General features: G+C 40.2%; 1 protein-coding gene across 1 annotated transcript in view; it reads left to right on the forward strand.

Annotated features, from left to right (window-relative positions):
- The window catches only part of AMPH (amphiphysin), a gene marked incomplete at both ends in the record, with an annotated part of 125,042 nt that overhangs the window by 51,746 nt on the left and 53,450 nt on the right, over positions 1-19,846 (forward strand). Inside the window, 2 exons of the mRNA XM_082479690.1 lie at positions 7,635-7,715; positions 19,724-19,778. Of these exons, the coding sequence (XP_082335816.1) occupies positions 7,635-7,715; positions 19,724-19,778 (136 nt within the window). The remainder of the gene's footprint in view (positions 1-7,634; positions 7,716-19,723; positions 19,779-19,846) is intronic.

Genomic DNA, 19,846 nt, shown 5'->3' on the forward strand with positions numbered 1-19,846 from the left:
TCCTCTATATCATTAATACTGCAAGTGCTCGCAGGAGAAAAAAGAGGTGGTAACGACAGAACACCTAATGTTGAATAGGAAACCTGAGCTAAGTTTAGTCATTTCTTAAGATCTGTTATGCAAACAATCTGGACTGCAGATTCTGCTGAATATGAGGAAGAAAGAGTGGTCAGAGGAGTGTGAGAGCATAGGTGTTTCTTGCAAGTCTTCTGTTTCCTTCTGTTCCTGATGGAGCTCTTGTAAAATTATTGGCCATCTCCACAGAAATTCTTTTGTTAAAAAGTGTTGTGTGTTCTGAGTTGGAGGGTCATTAATTGCTTCTTAATGATTTAAAGTGTGTTTTCTTAAATTATCCTCTCTGTGTTTTATACACCAGTGGATCTTCTTGAGACTTCAAAAACAGGCCACAGCATCACCCTTCTTGACTCAGCTCCCGTATCTGCCTGGTGGCCAGCTGCAGTCCCCGGGATGCCTGAAGTGGTTTTGTGATAAACCAGCACCACACAAAGCAATTACTTATCAGCAAAGAGATTTATTGTAGCGTCTTCCTGCATTTTCTATGGCCTTCCTAGTAAAATATTCAGTATTCTGTTTTAAACAGGTTTTCAGGCTTTTGTGAGTCTGTCAATGACAAAGGGATTTTTTTTTTTCCCCACAACCCTCCAGCAGATATTAATGAGAACGGAGGTTTGGGCAAACATTTGTCACTGTCAGCTGTTGTTTCTGCAGGAATGTAATGGTGCAATAGCAGCAGCAGCAGTACAAAGGCAAGCCTGAGTTCTTGGAAAGTGTATGGGCTGTATAGCGGGGAAAGTATGAAATTCAGTCAACCTCTTAAAAAAGACAAGTGTTTGATTGTGAGCCTGTAGCATTGGAGCTATGTTGGGATCAAAATATTCATAGCAGAATTGAAATGGAGCAATACACTGTGCTGTTTCAGACATGTGTATCTTAAATCCATGATAAAATGGTAATTTATACTTATTGGGTATGCTCTAGTTGCTGATCTACTTACTTTACAAAATCCTAATAATGTTAAATATGGTATGGTCTCTGGCTGGGCCAAAAAACTAAGCTTGTTTGCAAAGCCAAGGCTTTAACCTTAAAAAAAAAAAAAGTGTTAAGTACTATTTTTTTTTTCTTTTTTTTTAGGCTCAGCTGCGTAACTTATTAGCACGCAAGCCAAAGAATGTTGATCTTTTGCTCTGTTTAGTCAGAAACTTACTCCAGCACTCTCAAATGGAAATTCTTGGAGCACAAAACCCTAAACAAAACCCACCTTGTTTACCCCGTGACTCACTTTCCCCACCTATAATAGTAACAATTGCTTTGCGCACCTACCCTGAGACTTTAAGTCATATTCTATGTAAATTAATTTCTGCAGAAATTAATGCAATACCAAAAAGTTCTTGGACTTTATATTTTTAAAATGCTTATTGCTTATATACAATTATAACCTTGCTTAAAAAAAAAAAAAAAAAAACTCCGAAAACCAAAGAGAAAACAAAAAAAAGCACTAGAGAAAAATTTAACAATTTTTAATGAATATTTTATTTATTATTTTCTAAATTGGAAATTCTGTCTAATTTGTATGAAATACATGAAATGCATATTTTAATCCTACCATGTAACAACATTGAAAAATACCTCTCTGCCCATCTTTTTTTCCTGACCATATCTTGAGATTTTAGTGCTGGAGTGAAATGGAGGCAGGATGAGACTGTAGACATCATGGTAAAAAAAGTTTTGTTTTATTTTTAAATGTCACCCAAGTAGATCTTGAGTAGTTAGATAGGAGTGATAGCTCTTTGGAGAGGAGACTTTTTATTAGTTGGACCAAACATGTAGTTCCATCAGCTTTACCACTTACGTATGTATATCTGTAAGCCAATTCACTGTCTCTTCCTGCCCCTCTTTGCGTGGGTAACGACCAAGTAGCATCCTTGTAATGATTCTCTTCCCTCTGATTTCACTTCAGCTACCCACATGCTAACGGTGAGGAGGTGAGAATCTCATGTGGATTCAGTGAGACTTGACTATTTCTTCTATTTCTTGCGTCTAGCACCCTGCTCTCTCACTTGGGTGAGAGTCAGTAGGTATGTTTTGGAATTGGTTCTGTTCCAGGCTTCATAATTCGATATGTTGTCTTCCAAGCTAGCTTTTATTTCTGGGACAAACAGGGTTTCTTAAACTTCGTTGCTACACTTCTCAAATACCAGCTGGGTGTTATGAATCATGCTTAACTTTTCTAATTTGACTTTTTTTTTTATGCCTTTGTGGTGTTGGTATATCGTCCCATCTCATGAAAAATTTTGTCTTTTTAAACTTGGCAGTGCCTCTGTGTTTCTTTTAGGGGAGGAGAGGGCTGGTTAGGGGTGGGGAGGTTGGTGGGGTGGATTTTTTTGTCTGTCTGGAGTTACTGTCAGGCTGTGGTAAACTTGATGTCATTATATGTTTGCAGTATGAGTTGTCATATACTATTTTGTAGTTGGGTAAGTTGAAATACAGTCATGTTTACTTTGTACTTATCCCATTGTGCTTCTTTTTTTTTCACCTCAGATAATCATTCTCATCATGCATCATAAGAAGCTTCTTTCGAAGCTTCTATTTTATATTGACCAAATACTTATTAGAGTTTTGTGAGCATTTGCTGAAATCCATATGATGTTTTGCGCATAGGTAACTCTAAAATGATTTCTTCTTAATGGTCTGCTTTCTTTTTAACCAGTTTCTGTCCAGAAGTACCATCCTGAAACTCCTTTGTAAAGCTCTACAGATTACTCATGCAGCCTTAATATTTCTTTTACAGATTGTAGAAGAGTATGGTATTAGAAAAAAAGTGTTGTGGAACAGTGTTGTAGGTGCATGAGTTTGCAACTTTTGAGGTCCCAAGCACTTTGCTATTGTCAAAAGATTTTGGGGAGTTAGACCATGACAATGGTTTTGGATTCTAACAAGTGTTTGTCTTCCTTTTCATATTGGGATTATTCAGCAATATCCTTAATTAGTGCTATTTGTGGCAAATTAGATTAGCTTAACTTTTTCAATCTGTTAACAGTCCTGGGAATTTCTGATAAAGTCATGTCCTGGGTGGTCCTGTCTGAGCAGTCACGTCTTCCTGCCCTGAGTGGTTTTGAGCATGTTGGTTGTTCTTTAAGAATACTGATGCATGGCTGGGGATGAGGCATGTTGGGATGTCTGATGAGGTTACTGTCAACTTCTGTCCACCCTGCTGCTGCTGCCATGCAGGGAGCTGAGCCTCTCTTAAAGCAGCTCCTGGGTGGCCGTGGTTTACATCAGAGAATTGGCTTCTTTGTTTGTTTGTTCCTTTCTTTTTCTTTTTCTTTCCTTGAATTGAGATACTCTTGGAAACTTTCTTAGGGGAAGATGGATAGGCCTGTCAGGTTGGTGGTCTCAGAAGCTATTATAACACTGTCATTCTTGTCACAAGATGTGAGTTTTCAATGTAATCAAGCTTACTCAAGCTCATCTGTAATTTTTTTCTATTATATTCATTTCCTTTTTTTTGACATGTTGCAGACACTGAACAACACTTACATCACAGTAGTTGTAAAATTGGTCATTTTAATTCAAGATCAGCAAATTACTGACTTTTTCTTCCTAACACTTCAGAGCCTCATAGAACTGAAATGTATTATTTGGTAAATGAAGGCATTTAGAAGACTTTAAAGGGGAACTGTTTAGTCTTATGTCTTCCAAAAGGTTTACTGAAGATGCAGCATCCCCAAATGGAAATATTCTTGTGTTTTGTATCTAGACGTGTGCTCTTGATGACGTTTATGAATGATATCAGACACGCTTGATGTCCTTACTCAAATTTTATGTCTTTGTGTAGAATCTGTCATTTATTTATCTCAGTACCACATTGCCAGACAATTCCTTTCTATGTATATTCATTCACTCGACAGCATCTAGGTTTACCATCAGATCAAATTTAGCTTTTACTTCATTCTCAATGCTAATTGGACTTAATTATTTAGTTCATGTATTCTTAGTGACATGCTGGGTCAACACTGATATTCATTTTACATCCTTAACGTAATTCAGTGCATTAACCAAATGGTACAGTATCACGTTTGGAGACCACAGTTAAATTAAGAAAAAAAATAAAGCAGCTGTTTCAAATTCTGTCTCCTTTTTCTTTTTTTCTTTTTTTTTTTTTTTTTTAATGGCATTTTAAGAGAAAACTTACTGGTAGCTGATTCAGTCTAATTATATGAAATGGAGTAGCTTTTTACCTTTTTCTTTTTTGGTTAGGGTGATCACGTTCACCAGCTGTTTTGTACAGTCTTCAGAAGACTACAGAATACTTGACTGTAGAACGTTTATTGGGATTTAGTTCATGTCTATTTCTTTAATTTTTTAAAAAATTATTTTATTTTAAATGGTACAGGCCATTCATACACATTGATAGATGTTCTTAACCCTAACCCAAACATTATTTCTCTGTATGGGTGTGCTAAGCAAAATAAATATGCTAGCCACCTGTCTTGAGCCCTACAGGCCATTGAATGAATGTTTAGCAGCAGCTTTGGTTTCCTCTGCTCTTTCTTTTTCTAATGCATGAATCCAGATCCACATTATGGGTTACTTACCACATGGACCAAAAATAAAATATTAGCCACTTATCCGTCCAGATCTCCTTTCTTTGGCACATTGTAGAGCACTCCACGGCTTTGGTAAAACACTGTCCATCTACCCTTCTCCTGTCCTCAGGGGCCACCAATAAACTGAGCTATTCCTGTTACTAAATCTAATCCCTGTCTAGAAGGGTGGTTGAACTGAGGCTTAAGGGGGAGGTTAGGCACTTGCTGCTCCTGAGCACAGCCTTTCTTTTACCTTTAAGGGCCATCAGATGCTTTCCAGTAATCTGAGTGTTTTCAGTTGATTTTCTCTTGACCAGTATCTAAACCCAATGCTCGTCAGCTGTCTACTTGCCTTTTCCTAACCCCAGCCCTAAACTAGACCCCGACTCTAATCTTGACCCAGTTACTCTATATAACAATATGAACAATGTGTCTAAAATTTATTTCAGCCTGTCTACAAGAGGGGATGGAGTTAGAGGAACCCGGGTGTACCGTAGGCAAGCCTTCATCGGGCCTTAACCCTACCCCAAAGACACCCTATAGGTGGTGACCAAACTGAGCAAAAATAAACTGCAAACTGTAGACTTCTGTTGACAAGAAACTTCCACTTTGAGACAGAAGTGCACAAATAAGTGCTGAAAGACAGATCAGTCTCTAAGTCTGGTCACTTCTCTGTTTAGCCTACCAGTGGTAAAATTGTGGTTACAATTAGATTGGTTGTAAAATGCTGAGCTACACGTTCACTGGTCCATGGGGCTATATGGATGAGATCTAAAGGGACCTGTGAGGAATCGTTTATTCTAGCCCCAGTCTGCTCCACTGTATCTATATAGAATTGTGGGGATGGAACTAGGATTGAATGTAGGAAAAGAGTGAGTGAACCCCAGTTATCTGTGTGTACGGCATGGGCTGCAGGACTTCCATGAGGGCAAGTGTTTTTTAGCTGATGCCGAGCCTCTGGCTTGGAACTTCTGGTTCCAACCACGTGACAGATCTGTAGTTCTGGTTTGGGTTAGGATTAGGAAAATTGGGAAGCTATGTTATTAATGCTTATTTAGTGTAACCCTGGATTAAGATTAGGGTTGATCTTTGCGGAGGCCAAGTTCTAACACTGCATCTTGGTCTCAGTTCAGCTAAATACCTGTGGAGAAACTGAAAGTTGGAGATAGGATAAGAAAACCCCAAACCGTAGGAGGTAGGTGCTGTGAGAGGTAGATTGTTCCCTTCCGAGCCTTGTGCTGTTGGGTCTGAGGGCCCATCTGGAGACGTGGATGTGTGCTGTTGATATTTTGGGAAAGAGAAAAGGGTTTATCGTGACAACCTTTCTTGTTGTGGTTTGTTACCTATGTTATGAATCGCTTAGACTACAGTTAACATGCCTGCTACTTGTTCCTGTGACCACAATTTTAATGTATGGCTGTGGTTAGGAGGCTTTACCTGGCAGCCACCTCTTTGAAAAGGAAATGTTGGATTTTCAGAGAGCCGCCTGGTGTGGATGAAAGTTGTGCCGCAGTGGGGGGCAGACTGTTTGGCTCATTGGTGACAAGGAGCAATGTGAAGATCTGTGATGATTTCAAATGTTAAATTAAATGATTCCTCTGTAAAACCATCTGTGATGCTTTTTAGTATTTTATGAAGGGGTTGGTGATGAGAGTTTATGAGGTCTTTGGGACTGGTCAGCAGGCTTAAAAGCAACCCAAAATGCTCAAATGAGCTGAGGAAATGAGAAGCTGAAACATAGCTATCAGCAGCAAAAGGCTAGTCTCTGTCTTTTTTTCCTCTCTGGTGTCATTCATTGTCTATCTGCTGTAAATACATCAAAACTTCCTTGAAGTTCCACATGCCAGGTCCACAGGTAGCGTCGCATCACCTTCATGATCATCTTGACCCCCAGTTGCCGCGGTGGCAGTGCTCGCCCCACCTTTGTGCAGACTGGTTTTACGGCGTGGGGCTGGCTGGCGCTGGGAGAGGCAGGCGGTCAGAGAGAGAACATGCCAGGACTGGAGCTGTACAGTCTTTGTTTTGAGAAGAATAGGTGGTGATGTTTGTATGTCTATTCATAGTATTGATTATTTGCTACTGTTTTTATTTTGTGGTGTTTTTTTTTTTCATTTGTTTGTTTTGGGTTTTTCCTGTGAAAATTGAAAGTTTGGTCAATTTGTCATGGGAGAGCAGTCTGAACATCACTGTGTGAGATGGTTCATCCTGCATACAAGTACTCTATAAAGATTTGGGGGTTGCTTGACAAGAAGGATAAAGCCTATTTGCAGCTATGTATGAGTCTTCAATATTAAAATGAATAGATAGTGCCAGGATTTAATAATAGTATGCATTTATTGTAGTTAAATACAATATAAAGTGTAGCTGTGTCAAATTATGTTTGAGATTGCTATCACATGAATAGCCCTTACTGCTGACATATGGCAGTATTTTTATTATCTAGTGGATGACAATCCACTTCTGAATTAATGAGGGGAGCAAATATGAACACCAATAGAAGTTTTAAATAAGCATCAGCTGTAACAATTCCTCATGCAGCCTTATGGTTCTTTATTCTCTCTGACTTTATGTTGAAAATCATGCAGATAAGGACAATGTTAATACCATTCGATGTAATGAGCCATAAACAGAAGAAAAACCTAATGAATTTGATTTTTTTTTTTTTCTCTGTCTGAATGGGAGGACAACTTGCAGTGCCAGCAAATTTCTCTCATTCTTCCTTGCTTTGAAACCCTGGGATTCTTTGCTAAAAGAAAAGTTGCTTCATTAAAAAAAAAAAACAACCACCACACATACCCCCCAAGGACTCCATACTTTGAAGTGTATTTCCATACACACACAATACTCCTTCTTTTATCCTCTTTTATTTTGACAAAATGGTTTCCCATGTGAACTTCGGAAACAGTAGTGCACACAACACTAGCGCATGCAGTGTTGTATGCACTACAGAAGTGTTGAAAGTAGCAGTGTCTTTGTTTTGTGACATAAATATTAAGTTATTCCTTTTTCTTTTTATTTTCAATACAGGTACTTCAAAAACTAGGAAAAGCAGACGAAACAAAAGATGAACAGTTTGAAGAATACGTTCAAAATTTCAAACGGCAAGAGGTCAGTGGTTTTTTTTTTTTAGTTTCTTTAATTGTGTCTTAAGAAGAATGTGGTGTATTTGAACTTGCTGATTTTGAAGAAGGTGTTACAGGGTAACAGGTAAAAAGATTTTTTTGGGGGGGGAGTATAAGATTTTGTTCTACTACTTTCAAATGGAAAGAATAGTTGGGTTTGTGAATGCAGAGGGCTAAGAAATGCACTCATAATAAAAGGACATGTTGTAATCATATGTAACACCATCAGGCTAGAACTGCTTGGGATCAATGGAGAGATAGCACACTTTCAATAGCGTAATTGAGAACAGAACCCAACCCTGACTAAATACAGTTTTGTAATTGCCTTCTTACACAGAAGAGGTATATTTCCTTGGATTCATTTTGTGGATGGCTTTCAGCAGTGGTATATAATAATACTGGTTTTATACGAAGTTACTAGATGGGTAGTTTCAGACTGCTGTGTGTTGTTACAGTCCCTGCGGGTGCAGGGGGCTGCGGTGGCAGTGATGATGAAGCACTACTGGGGAGCAGCGCTCAGTTGTTCTTAATGTTGTAAACACAACACATGAAAACAGAGGTGCCTTGAAGAGTTTATAATCTACTCCTGATGCAATTCTAAATTCTAACCTCAATTACTCCTTGCTTTGCTGGACAGAATTTTTGACTCCGAAGTGATAAATTGCAATTAATGATATAGTAGCGTTCTAGTACAAATTAATGCCTACCATGCGCTGTTTTAACACCACCAAGAAGATAGTCTTGTTACGTAAGTATGAACTGAGGTATCTGTCATCTTCGTGAGCTGTCGTTTAGAGCTTATATAGAAAAAGGCACTGGATGGTGAGAGAACCACCCCTGGGCATTTTACACGATGTAAAAATTGGCTTATGTCAGTGTTTGCAATTTCTGCCCTGAATCAGTCTTCTGTACCGCATGCACTTCTGTCCTTTCCATGTAAACGCAAACCCTGCATCCTGACTGCTGGGATGCTTATTAACTCTTGCATCTTATGATCACTTAGCCTTTTTTTTCCTCTTGTGGTGTAGAAATGAGGGAGGTTTTAGGAGCTGCTGGGCTGTGTAGATCTTCACTCTTCCCTGAAGATTACAAGGATGGGAAGTAAAAGAATCTGTTTCTCTGAGGAGGGTGATTCCTCCCTCAAATTTCTTGAGATCAGGAAGATGGTGGGCTTTAACAGGCCTGAATAAGCACTCAGAAGCTTTGAAACCCTGCAGAGATGTTATACGTCCCCTTTTCTTCCCCTTCCTCTTTTCTGAGTATGCTGGGATATCAGCAGAGCATTTCTTTCTTCTTGGTTGTCCTTATGTTGCTGCTTATCCCTCCTGTCAATATCCCAGCTCTTTGTACAACTAGTAACTGTGTTGTTACAAATAAGGTGTATCTGTAAGGTTCTTATTGGGTGTAGAAGGAGCAGCTGGAGCATCCCCATGAGAAACAGAGTTTTGTGGGGTATTTTTTTAGCTAAAAATTCTGAGCGAAATAAAAAAAGAAAACTGAAAGAGAAAAAAAAATATTTTTAAGCAAAATTATGTCTCAAGCGTTTGTTTTTTCTGTCCTTTACCAAAAATTTTCGGTAATGGTGATTTTCAGCTGAAAGTCTTGCTAAGGGCTAAGGAGGATCTTAGCATTTCTTTCTGTTTATTTCCTCCTCCTTTGATGTACAGAGAGGCAGTAATAAGCAGTCAGGGACTCTGCAGGAACTGTGTGATGCTAAATCAGGATGCAAACGTGACTTGGGGCCAGGGGAGGAATTGAGTCGAGAGGAGTGAGTGCAGAGGGAACTACTACAACTCTCATGAGTAGCACATGCAGATTAGCCTAAGTCCACTGGCACACCAAATGAGAGAGATCGTTTGTACTTTTATTAAACTAATCACATGTGCATACTGTGCTCCTGCTGGGCTTGCTCTCAAGGAGTTACGTTGTGATGCAAAGAAATGCTGCCAAAACACTGTTTCTGCCATGTTCACCAACAAGAAGCATATAAATCGCTAAACTTTCTTAGTTTTGTCCATGCTTTGATCTACAACTTACTAGCAATGCAAAGATACGAGGCATTACAATGTGCATCTGAGTTATCACTCTTACTGATTAATACCTTGCAGAACTGAACTCAGGCAGCCTTGGTTTACATTCAGGCCTGCTTTCAAGATTATCTTTGCAATTCTAGAGCCTTTAGAAAAAGAAAAATTAAATTCTAGGTATTAAAGAGTAAAAAGGCAGTCCGGGTGATTGATCCTTGTGCTGAGGTCCGCTGAACTGCTGACGTGGGCCATTCAAGTGGCTTGCAAGCAGAACCGCCCCTGTTAGAGGCTTTTGCAGTTCCCTCCAGGATTATCCGTGGTGGTTGCTGACCTAATAAGGCCTTTCTATGGCGGGGGCAGTTTGAGAGAAGGTCCAAACTTTACTTTGTTTCCTGCAGTCTCACTTAGCAATGACTTGGCTGTTCTCTGGCCACCTCGTCTATCTACATTTGGTTTTGAGGAAAACTGTCACTTCAGTTCTGTGTCTTTTTGTAAGTTGTTTGTAGCAGATGGTGCCACGTGGGCTCTGTGGATCCTGGTAAGCTGAAAGCTGTGCAAATGCTCTGTTTTTCTTGTTTACTTACGTTGTTGAGCCTGCAACACTTGGGAGGTCAACTGGTCTCAAGGATAGAATGAGCTTGTTATTGGTACTCTCCAAAGATAATAAATGAGGACTCACAGTTCAGCTCAGGGAAAGGGTAGTGAAAGGAAAGAGAAAGAGCGTAGTGCTCATTACCCAGGAAACAGATAATTGAAAACTGAAATCTTAACGTGCTATTCCTTGCCTGAATAGCAGATTGGATGGTGGGTATGTACCAAACTCAGCAGAAGGCTATGTGTAAAGATACATCCAGCAGATCTATCTGTAGGAAAAGCTCATTTAGACTCCCCAGTGATCCGTTCCCATCTCTTTCTGAATACAGCTGGATAAGACCCCCTTTCTGGACTTGACAACCCAGAGTTGAATTACCCAGATGAATCACCATGGAGAAACTGAGTCATCCCATGTCTGGAGAGAATAGAGCACAGTGGCTTTGCAGAGCCTCAGGACTTTCCTTATTAGAAGCAGTAAGCTGCTGCAGCTGAAACCAACAGTAAAGATGATTAGATTTTTAACAGTGAATACAGCTGTTATTCACTTTGCACTTAGGTTGTAAACTGAAAATTGCCACTCTGAATCAAAACTTGTGAAACAAATAAAACATACATAAACTCATATATGACACAGATTTTCAGTGTAATGCAAGAAATTTCTTGAGGCTTAAACGTTTCTTTCGGCACAGGTAATTGTGAATGTGCTCAGCCTCTTAATCAACCCTAAGGTTTGGGGGGGAGCAGGGGGAAGACAATTCCTGCATATTTCTCTCAACTGTGAAAATATCATCAAGTCCATTGGGGATTTACCTGAAATTTCATCTCTATTCTGTTGTTCAAGCAATTGCATCTTACACTTTCTTTTTTTGACAGGTAGTAAAGTAGCAATTCCCTTATCCCCAAGTATATTTTAATGACTCACAGTGCTTGCTTCATTTTTGTAAGAGATGAATATTCTATTTCATGTCTAGGAATATTTACTTCTCATTTTTTTCCATATGTGGTTATGAGACTTTTATTTTACAGGCTATAGTGAAAATATATTTTGGTGTTTAAAACCATTAAGATTATGTATTGTATATGTACACGTAGAGATATAGCAGTTGCTACTACAAAAGCATCTGCCCATGACATACTGTCAGAATAAAGCACAATGTCAAGTACTGTTCTTGCTAGTTTATAGAATTAGGTGAATTTCTAGAATTAGGTGAAAATGAAGAGCCTTTTTTTGCTGTTGTTGAGTGAGCAGAAGCTGCTTCTGTGGACTGCTTTACTTAATGTATGCTTCACTGTAAGAGCTGCTCCTTGGGTGTAATTGTTAGGGGTTCTGAAAAGGTTTATCCTGGCCAGATCTTCATTTCACGCAAGCATGCTTAGCTGCCTTACAGCTGTGGCATGACATTGTCTTAAAGTCATGCTGTGAGACAAGTAACACTTATTGAAGTGCTCTTTTTGCATCAGCTGTGCCACTGGCTTCTTAAAATTTATTAATGAGTTAAGATACCCAAAATGAGATTCACCACCTACACGTGGGCACCAGATGTGCCTCACGGTGTCCCACCTGGCCCCCAGCTCTTGCTCCAGACAGAGGCATGTGGCTTTGGCCACAGTCCTGTATCATACCTGCTGGCTCTGTGGTCCTCTTGAGCACACCATGGGACATCCAGTGGCAACAGATGCAGGTGTTTTGAGAGCTGAACCCTGCCCCTAGAGAGTGATCGTCTTCCAGATTGCAACACGTGAATGCGTGTGTCTCTGTTTGAGTTGGGTCTTCCCAGATGCTTGCGCAGTGTGGTCTGGAGGGCCAAGATGGAAACCCATCAATTCCCTGGGGGCATCTGTGGGCCTTAATGACTCTGATCAGCCCCATCTGGCACCCCTAACCCTGCATATGGGCCTAGGAGTCCCATTTGAGGTCAAGCCCGAGCACACAGTCCCTCTCTAAGCTATGTCATAAGCTGGTCCCCATGCCTAGGGGACCTGTGCTTCAGCTGCATCTCCTGCTGCTCCCATCTGGATCTCCCAGACAGACCCTGGACCTGGTTCAAACCCTCGCTAGGTTGGGAGGTGCCAGGGAAGCCTCTTGCCAGCCCCTGGCTTTGGCCCAGACCCTGCAGGATGGCATCCATCAATGAGGGCATGGCCTGTGCTGGGGTCACTCACGGCTCCTGGCACAGCCCCACCAACTCAGTTGAGCAGCTGCTTTTAGGGTTGCAAGTCAGTTGTCTAAATATTGGCATCTGTGCTACTTGCAAGGTCCTAGCGTGTCCTCCTTGGATTCCAAATGCTGTTCAACAAAGCTGGTAGGTCCCTTAGGACCAGTTGTGTTTGCCATTTGTGAATGTATCACAAACGGTACTTGACAGTTATGCTGAGTGGATGGTTGTCACTATAGGATTTTCTTAATTGCCCTCCTGACTCCATAGGTTGCACTGAAGAGATCTACATTGGCTCTAAGACAAGGAGAGGCACCCAACCGTGTAGACAGCGATAGGTGTCTTAATCTGGAGCTGAATGAAGGACATGATGAATGAAGAGGAGCTTCAATATGAGTTATAATCATGTGAAATTCAATCTGTGTTCTGCAACACCTTATTTTCTCTGGGAATTGCTAGGTATTCCATATATATATTTGACCATCTTTAAACCTACCTTATGTCCTCCTCTTAGACTCCCTCATTTTGCTGGTCTTGTGCATGGGCCTGAGATGGAGAAAAGAATCTAGGCAATAAACAAAAAGCACGAGCTTTAAAATTACTCTGAATGGGAGACAGTATTTCTCTTTAGCTGATACTCGAATTTCCTTGGTTGTGTGTGGAATCTCGTACCAAACTGCAGGGGATTCTTGGTACTTATTAAGCTGCGACAGTATTGGTGGTTCAATACAGTTCTGTCTGTAGGAGACTGCTAAATAAAGGTGATGTCAAATACTGTCTGTGATAGATACTCCGAAGTAAACCGCACACAGGAAAACACAATCTAGACTAGTGGGAGGGAGCTTTCTTTCTACGAGCCAAGAAGTGTTTGCATTCAGGGGCGCTGCATCTGACAGGCATCTTGTCAGGGGCAGTGCCAAAGTGTACTTCAGATACTGGATGACCACTAAGCCAAATACAAGCAATACAATGTGCAAAATATTTTGGGGGCTATGGGAGGGGTTCCTCTGCTGATTACCATTTCATCCTGAAATATGTGTTTAAAATTTAGCTTATATCTGAGGGGCCAATTTTCTCAAGACAAGAAGGAACATAGTGTACCATTAAATCTTATCTCAACCTCATTAATTTCCAATCAGGCAGGATATGCAGGAAGGTGAGGCCCTCTGTTCTATGCGACAAAATTATCTCTGCAGGAACAGCCCAGATCCATTCCGGCTAATTCCTCACTTCAAAGGAGAGAGTGGCTGTGATGTTTTGCTTTTTTGATTCTGCCTATTGATTGCTCCAAAACTAAAGTCTAAACCATTGTCACACTGGGCTGCTTTTGATTGCCCTTTGGATATAAACTATTATGCCTCTGCAGCTTTAGTAACTGTGCTGATTGTTTTCTCCCAGGCAGTGCAGTTTAATGATCAAGTTATTTCTGACTATTTTTCAAGCAGACTTGTATGTTTCTTCAGGAGCCCTTTGGGATAACGGACCCTGGGGATAGTTGACATAGCCCAGCTCTGGGATTTAACACATGCATTGAATGTGGGACAGTTCACAACCAACAGTTCTGGACAGTTTTCCACCAGACCTCTTAATACATAGCACTTATGTTATTTAAGAATATGGTTATGGTTATGCAGCTATAGGCGTAAACAGAGGCCAAGTACACGTTCAGAAAATCTAGCTTGACATTTAGTATGTGCAGATTACTTTTAGCCATGGACTTGCAGATTCTGCACTTGCTGTCTTTGATGAAAATTTGGGGTGTGCAAAACCATTAGTCTCAGCCCTACTTTGAGGACATGAGTATGTTTGTAGGAAGATGGAATAGGTATGAAGGTAGGATCCTAGCTTGGGGAGGGAGAGGTTTAGTTGTGAGGCGGGAAGATTGGAGTTTCATTTAAGGAGGGTGTTAAGTATTCTCTGTTCAGTCCTCATCAGAAAGAGAGACCATTGGTTCAGTAAAAGGGTTAGTTAAGCATCACTGCAGGCACAGAGCTTTCTCACTTGACTACTGGGAGTCACTATTAACACAGGGCTGAGCTTGCTGGTTCTTACCTTTAGAGTTCATACTTTTTGAATTAGTCCAAATTGTCTGAGGAGCCTGTTTGATTTGATGCAGTTTACTTCAACTTGTCATGTTACTTAACAACTAGAGCAATGAAATTCTTGCTCTTTAGCCTTCTTAGTGGCTGGACCACAAGTTTGGTGCTGTCCTGTTAGGTACTGGGATGCCAAAAACCTCTGTGTTTCCAGAGAAGGCTACAAATGCAACCTTTTTCAAGGGATGCACTAGACAAATAATTCAAAACCTGAGTCTCTTACAGCTTGTAGAAAGACAAAGGACATAATGTATTTCTTTAAGAAAAAGACTCCAAAATTTGGGAGGCAGTTCTAGGAACTGAGACTGAGAAACGGTAAAATAGGGTACTCTGGTACACAGGTATGTTTCATACTGAATTATGGATTTGTCCCAATAGCCTCCCATTTTGTTAAGCTTCACTTGATGCAATAGTCCTTTGCATTCATACTTTTGAGTTCCCTAAAAGACCTACCAGTAAATACTGCCTAAAGTGTTTGCGAATAGAGGGGCAGTGGTGTTTTACATTGTGGCTAATAACTGCACGTTACAATAAAGGATATCTTCCAGGTGATACAGAAAATGCCTTTTTTTGAGCTATTTCCCTGATGTCTTAGCGACAGAATGACAAAATTCCTGTATTAGACTTAGAGCTGCATTAATAATTATCTAGTTTGCATTTCTGTGGGCCAGATTACTAATTAACCTGTGCTCCAGGTCCGGCATTGACAGTGCTCTTGACTCTCGCTAGAGTGGAGTGATTTATTTGGTTTTGGTATCAAGCACATGCTGTGCTGACCTTTCCTGTAAAGATGTATTGTGTTTACATCCTGTATGTGACATGATAGAAAAATCAAACTCTTCTGTTCTGCCTGGAAAGCTGTGAATAAATGATGCCTGGCAAATAGGTCATCCAATTCCAGCTTTCATGGAGGAGAGGTGGCCTTTAATTTCTGAGTGGAAGCAATGATTTTTCTAATGCATCCAGAAGCAAAAGCTGGTAAGACGCAAACCATGTATTTTATGGTTTTAGTCATTAGGTTTTCGTAGGTCTCATCAGTCTTACAGCCAACAGGGCTGTGGCTCTCTCTGCCTTAACTCCAGTGCTATATGCTTAAATACTGTTCTTTAAAAAGAAACCCAAAACTAAACATACACAAGAATCAGTAGTACTGAAAAGGCTTAATGGTACTGTATTGCAGGTGTGCAAGACCTGTGGCTGTAGATGACAAGATCCTGAAACACTGAGACTCCTTATCTCCTGGGGTCCACATGTCTTTAACGGCTACGTAATACGGACCATGTAATAAGACCAGGGAGTAGAAAAGGGGATCTGACAGCGACACTGACTGTGCTACAGTGTTCAGAGTAACAAGTAGTTGTTTTGGACACCCCTGTGGAGAACTCTGTCGATTTTCCTAATGAGGGATCTTGTTTTGGTTCATTAGCATGCCTCTCTTGCTCTTATGTGCAGTTTAACAGGATTGCCTGACAGATTTTTGGTAATTTGTATGTTGAGTTTGACCAGGTGAGCTAAGAGCACTGATTTCTGGTGCCGCAGTCCGGTGAGAACATGCCTGCTGTTATCAAACAACCTGATTGTGAGAAGTTTGCTATTAAGTATGCTATTGAGATTTCTCACTGGAATTTTATTGCATATTTTGAAACTCTGACTCATTTTGCTGCCTCACGTAGAACAAATAAAAGAAATTACGAAATGATAAAGGAAGCATTAGTGCCCTCTTGGGAAATCTCATTTCAGAGGAGCACAACATCTGCAAAATGACACCTACTTTTCATTTTCCTTCAAGAAGTTGCATCTCAATTAACAAAATTGATGGTCTTAATGAAGATACTTGAAGCAGTGGTTTCAGAGCCACCAGATGCTTTCATCTGATAGACCAGTAAGGAGAAAGAGTGTATCAGTAAACATTGAGAAGGCGCAATATTAAATATGTGGCAATCTTTAAAACAGTGCTTTTCAAAACCTGTGTGTCACAGTTTGCAAGATGTGCGGAGTCATCAATGCAGTATTTTCATCCTGTGAATATTAATTGGTCTGTTAGGTGGTAAAAGTAGACCTATCTTGACTAACAGTGAGTTTACTGTAGCAAAATGTGCGGACCAGAAGCGCATTTTGCAGAATTCACAGGGGTGAGGACTTTTGATGCAAATTTTTATTTCCGATATTTTATAGAAAGGTCTAAATCTATTGCTACTGAAACCGAGAGATAATCTCTCGAATTCAGTAGGAGCTGGCCCTTGCCTATGGATGCCTTAATGTCACGTGTCATATAACATTTGCTAATGAGAGAAAATTCATATGGCTCTATGCTGCTTAGATATTTCGGTGGTTTGTGACCTGTTAATAACCTAGATTGAGAGAGATGCATGTTAAAATTATTCTTTTGAATGAATTGTCAGAATTCATAACAGCACATATGGCAAAATATTTGCATCATTTTTTACTGCTTTGGCTTTTTCTCATACGTTTTCCTGAGCAGCGGTTGCTGATGATGCACGACACTAATCAATCATAATAGATCTCATAGTGTTTTAGGGTACCAGTCGTAAAACTACACAGCAGTACACACAATTATAAACACAGTGTTTGAGCAGTGTGTGTCCCTGACATGCTGTTTGTGGCGTGCTAGTTAGTCCTTGTGACAAAACGGCACGTGTATGAGTAAATAGAGACCTTTTACTGGACATGAGGACAGTTAACAGGGTTCTGAGCCTTCCAGCTACAGTTTGCTGCTCATGAAACACCAGAAATTCTTTAAAAATTGTTATTGTTATAGGTACCTGTGCAGCTGGACCACCATGAAGAATCAAGTTGCTGTATGTACTTTCCATTTCCACCATAAGAGATCAGGCCAAAGAAGATATGAATTGGAAAGATGATTTCTATACCTTTACATGACTTCTCAGAGCACCAGGGATCCTCCCAGGAGGAAACTGGCATGCATAAAAGGGGAACTTCCCTCCTCTTTCTGCCGCACGTTCACAGATAATCCTCTTCAGATCCAAGAGCGAGAAATCCTGTCCCTGGGTTCAATCTCCTTCCTCTGCGGCAGTGTTGTTCACTTAATGCCTTGCTCCGCAGAAAGCAGACAATTTCTGTCATTTCTCTGCCTCTCATTCGAGCACAGAAAAAAGTAGAAAAGACAGCTTCTGAAGTGTGTTAGGATGCTATCGTGTTATGTAAGATGATAAAATGTGTTGTTATGATGCGTTAGGGTAGTACTTCTTACAAAACAGTATTAAGATGAACACATATATATTTTCTTAAGGGAAATGATGTCAAGCTACCACTACTTTCAGAACTTTCTGTTGTGCTGTAAGTAATTAAGCCTGAGGTTTAATCCGCTGATTACTCAACCTGTGCCTGTCTGCCCCCTGCTTGTATAAGCAGCTTTGATCCCAAAGCAAGGGAACAGTTTGCCTTTTCTTGGAGCATCAAATATGATCCCAAACCAGACACAGACTGATGGGCTGGGTGCTCCTGCACTCTTGATGTTACTCAGCACCTTCTCAGATATCACCCTGGTGGGTCTATTGCTCTGCTCAGAATTTAGTTGATTAATGGATTTGGGTTCAAAGAAGATTTTTGCCTCAGATCAAACTAAGTGTAAAAGCAACCTTCTGTTCGTTGAATCCGTAAAGTGAATTCAGTCTGCTTTTAAAGCCCATTCTGGCATTTTTACCTCCTAAATTCGTTAATTTTTCCAGGACCTTAAAACAGTGCTCTCTTCTTACAGCGCATTGCAATTTGGGGGGTTTTGATCTAGTTCTAAAGGCCTTCAGTTCCCTGCAGGGAGCTGGGAGAGACAAGTGAGTTTGGTGGATGTAATCTGCATTGCAGTGGGTGTACTGGTGAAGCAAGTGAGTATTTTTTGAGAACCACCATTTGGATTTAACGTGGCTGCAGGTAGATGGATTCTAAGTCCCAGATGGTCCCTTTCAACCGGAATTTCTTATGATCCTCTGTGTCTGAATGCTCTGGGCATCACTGTCGCTGATGGCAAATCCTTTACTGACAACAGAAGTCCTTTGACTTAAGTGGAGTTATAACAGCTTATACCAGTTGAGACTCTGCCTTCTAAAGTATTCACACATGTATCCTTTTGGGTTTTGACATTCACACAAAAAATATGAGAGAAACTCCAAAGCAGTCAGTCATATTTTGCAGCTGATTTTTCCATATGGTGTAGCTGCATGTGAGAAAACGTGACTGCAAGCTGATATTCCTATAGTTTCCAACTGCTTAAATAAATAATTTGAAGGATATTTGGAACTGAAATGTGGAGCATTTCCAAAATCCTCAGGCTATTTAAGGTCTCCTGGACAATGGCTTTTTAGCAATAAAGTATGTGCTATAGTGTAGCACAGGTTTTATTGCAAATCCTAGGAGCTGTGAAGTCCAACTTGTGATACAGACAGAGATAAAGTATAGTAACCCACTTTGTTTTGTCTATTCTGAGTTTTTCAAAGGCTGTTGGTACATCAAAATGATCTTTCTTTTTCTTGTATTTGCCAAAGAAACAGTTGAGATTTCACAGCAGACTGCGAGATGCCCTAGCCAAGCTAAACAAAATAGCTAATGCTATTGGGTTTTAGTAGTTATTTGCTTGCAAAATATGAAAATGTTAAAATACTTGGAAAACTGTTTGCAAAAGTTGTAAGCCATCTATGTAAGGGCGTGGTTTTTCTGCAAGACTAGACTGGCCTCATTTGAGTGGTTTCCAGTGGAGGTACACCATTCTTGGTTATACTTCTTTGTGCTTCAGGTTAGGACATTGGCCAAGCTGACTTGAACTGGACCTTGGCTATAAAATATACCTGTCTGTCTTTGGCTGGAATGTGCAGGTGACTGATAAAATAAACTCAGAAATTTAAGCCTAGAGAGTACATTATGCATAGCATCTTGGCCAGGCTACCTTTTCTGTATCAACCTTTGCATGCTTGCAACATGTGACATTATTCATCAGATAGGTCCTGAAATTGCTTTTTGTTGTTAAGTTTGACATACTGTATGCATGTTTTAAGGCATAAAATATAACTGAAAAGTGTTTTCAATAACATAACAGAAATGTATTTTCACTTCCTTGCTTTTTTTTTTTTTTTTTTTTTTGTTTTTCAGGCAGAGGGTTCCAGGCTCCAGAGAGAACTGAGAGCATATTTAGCGGCCATCAAAGGTGATTTTTAAGTTTTACATTTTTAAAAAATTGAGACAAGTAGGCTTGTGTAAGGTATACAAAGACAA

This window comes from Vanellus vanellus (assembly GCF_965231255.1).
Source record: "Vanellus vanellus genome assembly, chromosome: 2".
Classification (NCBI taxonomy): domain Eukaryota; kingdom Metazoa; phylum Chordata; class Aves; order Charadriiformes; family Charadriidae; genus Vanellus; species Vanellus vanellus.